Source organism: Xiphophorus maculatus, chromosome 18 (assembly GCF_002775205.1).
Source record: "Xiphophorus maculatus strain JP 163 A chromosome 18, X_maculatus-5.0-male, whole genome shotgun sequence".
In the NCBI taxonomy this organism is placed as follows: Eukaryota; Metazoa; Chordata; class Actinopteri; order Cyprinodontiformes; family Poeciliidae; genus Xiphophorus; species Xiphophorus maculatus.
In genome coordinates this window covers 22,921,399-22,931,542 of record NC_036460.1, presented here as the reverse complement: position 1 = coordinate 22,931,542, position 10,144 = coordinate 22,921,399, and the positions used below count along the sequence as shown (strand labels likewise).

The following is a 10,144-nucleotide window of genomic DNA, read 5'->3' as shown; positions in this document are numbered from 1 at the left end:
GTGATGTAGACACTTGTTAGAGGAACTCCAACACAAGTTGTTCATATTGTGCTAAAGGAAAAAAAAACAAAAACAAACAGAAACTGGTGGCTTGTGGTTAAAAGTGCTAACTGCAGGTGGGCTCCCAAATGAACTTGTGCTTCGGGGCCCCCCTCGCCCTGGGCCCGGCCCCAGTGGGTGGGATTAGTCAAATTACTCGCCACATAAAGAGCACGCGACCCGCCCTGCTGCTGAGAGCTGCGGAGCGTGAGATTGTCGCGGTGATGGTTCGGCGTCCTGCCGTCTCAGTGGCTCATCTGACAGCGCGCTGGAAGACTGGAGAGCTTCTTATGACGCCCTGAGTCCCGATCAGAAGCGACTCCCGGCTCTGTTATTATTGCGAGGACAGAAATCGGCTCCCATGCTGGGTGTTTTTTGTCTCGAGCTGTGGATGAGATCGCGGTGAATCGACATTGAATGTCACCTGCAGACGCAATGGATTACGGACGGACTATGGCCCCTCCGGTGCCGCCGCACAATCCCCAACCCGCCCGGCCGGGACAGGGGTCGGGACAGGAGCGGCTGCTGAAGTGCGTCCTCCTCGGAGACGGAGCGGTGGGGAAGACCAGCCTGGTGGTCAGCTACACGACCAATGGATACCCGACCAAATACGTCCCGACTGCTTTTGATAACTTTTCGGGTAAGAGAAAGCTTTATGTTCATATTTTTTTTGTCCTGGCTCGACTGAAACAGCAATATACGGCAATATAGAACTGAACTGATGAAACACTTTTAAAATATTTAATTTTACACCTTAGAATAAAGTCAGTTTCATTGGCTGCTCTTGTTTGAGTGCACAGATCCTCCCCAACCCCACCCACGTCCTCCTGTTTCCTCATATTCTTCCTTGGCATGATGGATGTATTTGCTCTTCCTGTTATCTGTCCTCCATCGGAGGTAAAAACTCAAGAGGTATCCTCCCTGATGCGGCCAGGTTTCCATATGGCACGCCTCCATTTTCCAGGCTGACTGAACTAGCCCCTGCAGGGATTGTTTGTGCTTGGAAACATTTGTCCTACACCTGAAATCAGCGCTGTCATGGAAACAAACTCTTTTTTTTTTTCCTTATCCTTTTTCTTTCTGACAATCACATCATCAATGTGTGGGACTTGGAAACGTTTATTATTATTATAATAAAATGTAACCTTAAAACACTGCAAATTGCAGAGAACACACCGTCTCTGCAGTGAAACATGGTGGTGGCAGCACCATGCTGTGGAGATGCTTTTCTAGTGCTGGGACAGATAGTCTGTGTCGATGAGATGTATGGAACTAACAGGGCAGTAGTGGAAGGTAGCCTAAAGATGGAGGTTAATTTTCCAGCTGGGTAATGATGACCCTAAACATACAGCCTAGTCAAAGTCCACATTTAAATTCACTGTATATTCCCAGAAGTTTTCAATTAATCCTGATTTACCTACATGCAAAAGAGACTGTGGGAATTGCTACAGTCTAGATGTGCAAAGCTGGTTGATGCGTACCCCCAAAATATTTGCTGCTGCAGTTGCATTAAAGTAGTACTTAAATTATACACACTGAAATTTGTGTATATAAACTTCATGATATACAGTATATATAGCCTATATATATATATATATATTATTTTTATTTTTTTTGCAGAAATCAGTGACGTTTCTGCAAAACAACTATTCCGAGTACTTTTTTTATTATTATTTTTTTCCTCCCTCCAAACCCAGTTTATTCTCAGAGCGAGGAGATAAATTAACAACTTGGCTCTAGCCAAGCCCATTCAATCACTGAGTGAGAACACACACCGCCCTTAGACAAGTGCTGGCTCAATCCCGCCTCAGAGAACAGAAAGTGTCTCTGGTTCAGGGGTTTCGAATTGCACAACTCTGCCTATTGTTGTCGGCCTTGACCCGTGAGCCCTCTTCTCTACACTGGAATGGGCACATCTGTTGCAACGGCTCTGAGGCAGAGATTGTCTTTCGCCTTTTAACAGACAGAGAGCGATTGTGCTGTCGGAGGGGGGCCTTAGCAGTGATGTCACTCCCCCAGCGCCCAGAATCAGCACGCATGCCGCCTTGGAAAACTGACTTTCTGAGCAGTAACGCAACGCCGCAGGTGGGAGAGACGCAGCGCAAGAGGCTGACGAGGGGGAGTTTTTTTTTGTTTAGTTTTTTTTCTCCAGAAAATAAAGAGTATCATATGTTGGATATTAGAAAATGATTACCCAGTGGGACTCCCTCCCTCGTTTTCCTTCTTTCATGTCCGCCAACTGTTTTCTCTTCACTTCTGTGAAAGCTGCAATAGCTGCCCCGGTGCATTAAATGTTTCAGCAAAACGTTTTTTGATCAAGTGGCATGACCGACCACACATACTGCAGGCGTGCTGGAAACGTTTCCATGTGCCCGCTGCTTTGCTTTGTGTTCATTCGGCGGAAAAGAACAAAAAGATCCTGTAAGGAAACTGGCTGCGAGGTGACTCATCCACTTCTTTTTTTTTTTTTCTTCCAAATCTGAAAATTAGGCCTATTTAAACGGAGAGTTACTAGATAAGCAAAATCTACTTTGTTGTTTTTTGTGCTCAGCCTAAGTTAGTGTACCGTAGAGAGGCTACTGCAAAGAACAAGGCTCACTGGGATTGTTCGCTCTGTTGTGCAAATAATTTCCCCTACTTTTGGCTTTTATTGGAGTATCCCCATATAAATCTATTTGAAAATATGACCAAGTGCATGTGTTGTAATGTTAAGGAGTACAGTTCTGCTTCCCAAGTGCCCTGAAGGCTATAATCAGGTATATGTTTGCATTAAGGAGCTCTAACAGTACGGGTTACCAAATATATTGCCAAAAAGACTGATTACATTTTAAATACCGCTACTTTCATCAATCTCCCAATAAGTATCACCAGATATTGTCAAGAAATTTGAACTCCATATTATTGACCCCAGAACAAACTCTTTGTGCATTTAAGGTTGTAATTCTATATGCATTGTGCGTCTTTAGCTTTACGTTTTGTAAACTAAAAACGTAAAGACTTTACGTTTTTAGCTTTACGTTAAAAACGTACTTTAAGTTAAAAGCTTGACGTTTAGACGTAAAGCTAAACGCTTTTAGCTTTACGTTTTGACATTTGTGTCTTTCCGTCTACAGCTGTGGTTCAAGTGGACGGGAGCCCAGTGAGACTACAGCTGTGTGACACTGCAGGACAGGTGAGAACCCACAGATGCATATGGCATCATCTTTGATAAGGCATAAGTCCACAAGCATTTAAGTGCTACAAATGAATAGCATATTGTACTAATATTAGTTAGGGAAAATATAGTTTAGCGTAATCTTGACTTAAACAACCACATTTGAAGTACTGCTCAGTATGTCTATGCTAATCCCCAGCCACATGCAAACAGTGAACAGCTTATTGCATTGATAGCAAGGCCACGCCCCCCTGCATACACTGTGCACTCCTCCATCCCATGCTAAGACCAGTTCTGGAACACTGAAACCACTTATTATGAGCCCAAAACAAAGGACTCATTATTATTTTTTGTACATGACAAAAAAAAATAATGCTTAAATTGCTTCCAATTTCCAGCCAATTCCCATTAAGGCCAATCATTCCCAGAGAACATTTCTTGCTTGGAATATTTCCAAAATAATGCGTTTTAAATTCCAATAGGCTCAAGTTTCGCGTGAAAATGGATGTTTTCCTCAAACTCTGATATTGTGAACTTTCATTTGAAGTTTACTACTTTTGATTTTGAACGAGATGTAATGAAGTGCAGTCTAGATTTCTTACGAAACCGCAATAGCGAGGTGTGTAACCCATACAAACTTCTGCCACTTCCGTATTCTGATATTACGTACTAACCGTTATGATTTTGTCTCTTATTCTGTCGATGTTTCACTTCTCTTCCCAAATCGCACAGTTTCGTGGACGTGAAGCATTTTTCAATGCTGACGTAAGAAAGTGTCGTCAGCCAGAATGACGAAAAGTCAGCTAACTGGGTCAATGAAACAACTCAAACAAGAAATGCTTCCTTTCATACTTCAAAATAAAAGCTGCTTACTTCGCTACATGGTGTCAAGTGCCACATCTAAAGTTAATAATAATAGCGTAAGTGGTTGGAGCAACCAGGGGATGATTTGCAAGACAAACTGTTGTCTTTTAGGTGATAAAACTTTCATTTGATTCAACCAAGGGAGACGAAGATACATCAAATGGACAAACAGCTAACTATATCTAGAATTTCTGTTGATGAACAATGTTGACATATTTAATTCCTTTTTCCCTTTAATTAGCTTCAAATTTTATAATTTTTAAAATAAATTTTAAATAAGTTTCCCAGATTTCTGAGCCTTAGTTAAACATGGATTTTAGAGATTCTTTAATGTCTGTGAAACCTACATTGAACCACAAATGGAGAACTTCAGCCTCCAAAAGAGTACTGTGAAATTTTAATCCCGCTTTGGTTTAATCTCCTGAGCTAGGTGTGTATATTAGAATACATTTTTATTCTCCAAATTTCAAAGCTTCACCTCAAATCTTTGTGATATTTTGACTCTGCACACAAGTGTTCACCGCGGTCTGACACTGATCAAACAGGTCAAAGCTTTGGCATGCAAACAGAGCATCTGGTCTGACAGTGTACGCTGCATTTAGTCTTAATGGATTAAGCTCAATCTGAGAGAAGAGTTTTTGCCTTTTTCAGCTTTCACGTGTCAGGATTTGCTGTTTTAAATCGGACATATTTACGTGTAGCAAAGATGTCATCTTCGTGGATTTCCAGTGGTACTGGAAATTTAACTTTCGCTATTTTCTGTAAACAAAAGCAGCTTTTGTCATATATTTATTGCAGTTGTCCAATTCTCTAACGGACACCATAGGGAAACAATTTGCCAGGCAAATGAATTTATTATTTATGTATTAATCCAGTATTATTTTCATGGTGGATGCTAGGGGGTTACTTTATAATCCAGCTCAGGAGTGTAGCACCCTGCAGTGGAAGCAGCATGTTTGACATTCAAAAATAGCAACAAAAAAAAAAGGCGCCCCCTGGTTCTATCCCGCATCATAAAGGGTTTTGACTTTTGGAACGGCACCTTTCGACAAACCCTAAATATGTGTAAAACCTCACGGCTCGCTGCAAGCTGTACTCCGTGTTACCACGTCACACCCATGCGGACAAGCTTGGGCAAACATAGCTAGATAAAAATCGTCCCAACAGTTGCTGAACTGATGCAATAGGGGAGAATGTGCCAGAAAGAACAGAGATGAAAGGGGGAGCCAGGGTGGTGATCATAGCTGCTCCACAGTCTGGGATGTAGATGTTTGAGCAGACTGACCCACATCTTTACCACGTCTTGCTTGTTTGCTGCTTCACTCTGTTCAGCTTTGAAAAGTTGAGATTTTTTTTAGATCAGAGAGAGTGCGTTTTTAGACTTTAGAGGTCCAGGAGTTAGTCCAGGGAAGGCGAGGGTTAAACCCCGAAGAAGGAAGCGGTTTTGCTGCAGGTTTCTGCCAACTTTAATCCGCGAGCTCCTGGCTGTGGGAGGGCCGTGTCTGTCAAAGCGCCGTGGCTCCAATGTGTTAATGTAAGAGATTTACTGCAGATGAGTTAAATGAATGGGTACGACTTGTCTATACTGTAAATTACCACATTATAAACAGTGTTCAGACAGTCTGTTTTAGCACAGCCTTTGGCACAATTCCTCACTCTCTGTACTGTGTGTTTTAATCACAGCTGTGTGTGGTCAGAATAGGGGAGGCAAAAAAAACTTCAGTCATAGGTATTTTAATTCTCTCTGTAAAACTTTTATCTAACCCTTTCAAATATATATTTTTTATACAAAATCCTTAAAGAAAATTGGTACTTATAGTAACAAAACAAACTGTGAAATTCTGTCTGTTTGCAGGCGAGAGGGTTTGATGTAGTCACTGGATTTAGCTACATTTTAACCACAGCGTATGCAGTACAAGCGAGTTTGAAAACGGAAATAGGCCTTTAGTCCGACCACAACTGGAAGGTGCAAAGCAAATGCTAGCTTTAGACCCGGTAGCGGCTGGTGACCGCTTTCTAACACTCTTTTCCCTCGCTTTGTCACAGTGAGAACCCAAAATGCTGTCGGACAAATAATATAAAAGTGGTGAATCTTTTTAGTTTCACAAATGAAGGTGTTATAAATATGTAATCAGTTTAGTCAGTCTATGTCTGACTGGTCCGTAAATTAGTTTTCTCGATCTAAGGTGGTGGTTTTTATTTGTACAAATGGAGTGAATGTTTCACGAGTTTCTGTTTTTAACAAATCCAAAACAGTGCTTTTTTTTTCTTTTTTTTTTTTTTAATTATGAAAGCAAATGCTAACATTAGCTTCATTAGCAGTTCACGATTAGCTAGTTACGCTAGCAAGAACTACTTCCTTTCTTTCTTAAAATGAGAGCAAATAAAGCGTGTGACACTTTAAGCACTCACCTTCATAATCTGGGTCCTGCAGCATGTTTATTGCACATGTGGACCTTTTGCTCTGACAAGAAATATTTTTATTTCACCTTGAGATCTCGTTACTCATTACTCATTTCCTCTTTCTCTCTCTCTCTCTGTGTCCAACAGGATGAGTTTGACAAACTCCGCCACTTCTGTTACAGTCGCACCGACGCCCTGCTGCTCTGCTTCAGCGTGGTCAGCCCTGCTTCCTTCCAGAACGTCTGGGAGAAGTGGGTCCCCGAAATCCGCCGCCGTTGCCCCCTGACCCCGATCCTCCTCGTAGGCACGCAGTGCGACCTGCGGCAGGACGTCAAGGTGCTGATCGAGCTGGCGCGGCGGAGAGAGAGGCCCGTGGCGGAAGAGGACGCCAGAGCGCTCGCAGAAAAAATGGGCGCCGTCACGTACGTGGAGTGCTCGGCGCTGACCCAGAAGAACCTAAAGGAGGTGTTCGACGCGGCGATCTCCGTGGGGCTGCGGCACTCCGACAGGAGGGCACGCCGGGAGAGGAAGGTCCGCAGCACCGCCGATAAAATGAAGATGCTGTCCAAGTCGTGGTGGAAGAAGTACGTGTGCGTCCAGTAGGAAGGGCGAGTGATGGAGTTTATTTTTTTTATATATTTTTTGACACGAAACTGGATCTGCCGTGGTTCCTAGAGAGAGACTGTTGAATGTAAGGACGATCCGGACGCATTGGAGTGGTCCGAAGGACAGGAGGAGACGGTGCTGAGCTGAACTCTGTAGGTTGCGGATGGTTTCATTTCGCCCAGAACAAAAACCAAACTAAAAATGACCAGCAGTCAACCAAAAGTAACAGTGCCAACATCACATGGAGTTTGTATACTGGACTTATTCAAAGAAATGTGACTTGGAGGGAAGCTAATGATAAGGTGACGATGATAATTATGCTCCTCGTTTTCTTCTTTTTTGTTTTTCTTTAATTTGGCTCCTTTTTTTGTGAGATCATTTGTGTTTTTATGTGTTGTCCACCCTGTTTCAGACACCATGGCTTTTTATGGGATGATTTCCAAATGACCATAAAACAAGAAGTTAAATGGGTCAATGTGAACTGTTCAGCTAATGGAACCAAGTTTAAAATGCAGTTATTTAGTCTGGTAAATCACAAACAAGTCGGTTTGTTGTTTTCCTTCAAATATACAGAGAGCTAATGTGTATCAGATTACTATCGAACTTATTATTAGTCTACATTTTATAAAAATTGACAGATTTTTTAAAATTCATTTTATACTATGAAATTTAACAGACAGTCATAATTTAAGATGTTGATGCAGACATCATGCCTTTTTTTTTAAGAGATCTGTAGCGTAAACTTTGTACGTTAATGCCTCAAGAACTCAAAATTACAACTTTATTTAAAATCTAACCAATGACGGTTATCCAGGCAACGTGCAACAGATGAGACTCATTTTAGATCTTTGAAAGCTTCAGTTCTGTAATCTGACTGAAAAAGTTTATTGACCTTTTTTTTTTTTTTTAATGTACTTCGTTCCTGTTACACGGCCGCAGAAATTTATAGGTAATTTGCACTTGTATGCAATTCACAAAGATGACCGACATCTGGCCACGCAGTGGTCTGGAGACCAGCCGTTGGATGCAGTTTCAAGAACGGAGTCATGTCCACTTCAAAGCAAGCCTGATTTAGAAGATCACTGCGTGTTTTCATTGTAAGCTAAATCTCAGAAAGATCAGTGTGAAGCTGTTTCCTCTTTCGAAACCGAATAAATGAGGTAAAATGACCAAAGAGACTGATTCTTGGTTTGCTTCTTATTTTTCAGAAGCCCATCCGATCTGTTGTGTCTATTTATCTGTTCCCTCCAGGCTTATACAACAACTGAACAACCTCCACACATGAAAAACGTACATCCTTGAGAATGCTGCGTAGAAAGTATTTGCCATGTGTGTAACGCCGTCGTGATAAATCTGTGTGGATGTAGACAGTAAGTGACTCGTTCGCAGGCTGTGCTGTACGACTCTAAATGGAACGAGTTCCTGTCTGATACTAGAGAGGTTAAAGCTGAATGAGTGGAACTAAATAAAATGTGAAATATATCACCTTGTTGGTTTGTTTTTTCTTTCTTTCTTTTTGCTTCCTTATTGGAAGTGTCTTTGCAGGAGTTGATGGGTGGGCGTATGCTTGCTGCTAAAGTAAATGTTTGTAGAAGGTTAAATGAATAGATGTTTATGCCGATGTTTTAAGGTCGCCGTGGCAACTTGCGGTGCAGAACCTGCTCAAGGTCACGTTATGTTTGAAACGTGTGTGTAAAGGTAAACTAATAAATTATTTAGAAATGAGGCTACAAACCTCGGTGGGTAAGTATTGGCATCTTGTCTCTGACAAACATGAGTAAGATGAACTGCGTGTGCTAATCAGAAAAACACTAGTGCGTGTTCTTTTGCTAGAAAAGGTGACCGAATACACACTCTATTTTATTTTTGTATGGATTAATGGTAATGCTTCAGACACCACCAGCATACGCCTGAAACGCGTGTTTATCACAACGCTCTGCTGTACTCCCAAAAGAGGAAGACATCCTCCATTGTTCACTGGATAGTGTTATTGAATGTTTTGCCAGAAGAAATTCTCGATCTCAATGGTGACTTCCTGGTTAAATAAAAGTAAAATAAAAAGAAAAAGACACGAGGTGTAAGAGCCTTACTTCTCATTAAGCTGGGGCATTTGTGCTGCTTTTATATTGTGTTCCTTGCATTTTACTGGATTACATTCACCCCCCCTATTGGACAACAAACAAAAAAAACTTTAAATCCAGCCAGTGTAAACGCTGACCCATTTCCATAGACAGCCTCACAGGCTTCAACTTTAACTTCAGAAGCCTCGCTGCATTCCTGCCTGACCTGGATTTAATGTGTTTGTAAAGCCATGTAGCACAAAGACATCTGGATTATTTTGGTCTTGCCGATTTACATCCATGCTGGAAATGTGGTTTATTTAAATGTAGTAACCAGATAACTTGCAGGAACGCATCAAAAACAGAGAAATTGTCTTCTGCACTAAGTTATGACAAACCTATTTAGCACACAGTGCAGTTTTATTACACAAGAGAAAAACAATGAGATCAGCTCCTACCTTGGGCAGAAAACACAACCATTAAAATGGGCAACACAACTCAAAGTAGCATTCATCCTCAACTCCCTCACCATGATGTAAAGTAGTAACAATAATGTGTTCTTTCTTTGTGTTTGGGAATAGCTTTGGGTCAAAGGTCATTGTACAATCTGAAAGTGCAAGTTTGCAGAGTTTTCCTGGACGTCAGCTGCTAGTCGGGGCGGAGTCTGCCAGGAATGTGGGAACTGTGGCGGCAACAAGGTCCTAATATTATCCTCCAGTGGCTGTCATGACAGCTCCTGTAGTCAATGATTACCTCTGATGTGTTTTTAATGAACGACCGAGTCCCATTTGTCTTTAACCGATGGATCAGCACTGGAGTGGGACTCATTTTCAGGAAACAAGAGTTTCGATTCAAATTAGATACTGGCCTATTATTATTCAATTATGTAATTGTAATCTTTCAGGTTGAGTCTAAAGTAACTCGCTTTCTGTAAAGGCTTTTTAATTTGCCGTATTTTTCTGAAATATCTCCAATTCAGAGCAGGTATGGGTTGCTTCACAGTGTTGATGTAGTTCAT

At 41.6% G+C, this 10,144-nt stretch overlaps 1 protein-coding gene across 1 annotated transcript; it reads left to right on the top strand.

The window, feature by feature from the left end:
- Positions 1-234: 234 nt before the first annotated feature.
- Positions 235-8,551, top strand: LOC102221837 (rho-related GTP-binding protein RhoU-like). The gene is made up of 3 exons (XM_005804123.3): positions 235-679; positions 3,153-3,211; positions 6,608-8,551. Exons 1-3 carry the CDS (start codon positions 457-459, stop codon positions 7,061-7,063), a joined length of 738 nt encoding a protein of 245 aa, XP_005804180.2. The 5' UTR covers positions 235-456; the 3' UTR covers positions 7,064-8,551.
- The last annotated feature ends 1,593 nt before the right edge of the window (positions 8,552-10,144 follow it).

Bases quoted from the DNA above. Each gene is read 5' to 3' on its own strand.
- LOC102221837 (XM_005804123.3), top strand. From the start codon at position 457: ATGTCACCTGCAGACGCAATGGATTACGGACGGACTATGGCCCCTCCG. The intron at 680-3,152 runs GTAAGAGAAAGC...TTCCGTCTACAG, and splicing joins TGCTTTTGATAACTTTTCGG to CTGTGGTTCAAGTGGACGGG. The intron at 3,212-6,607 runs GTGAGAACCCAC...TGTGTCCAACAG, and splicing joins TGTGTGACACTGCAGGACAG to GATGAGTTTGACAAACTCCG.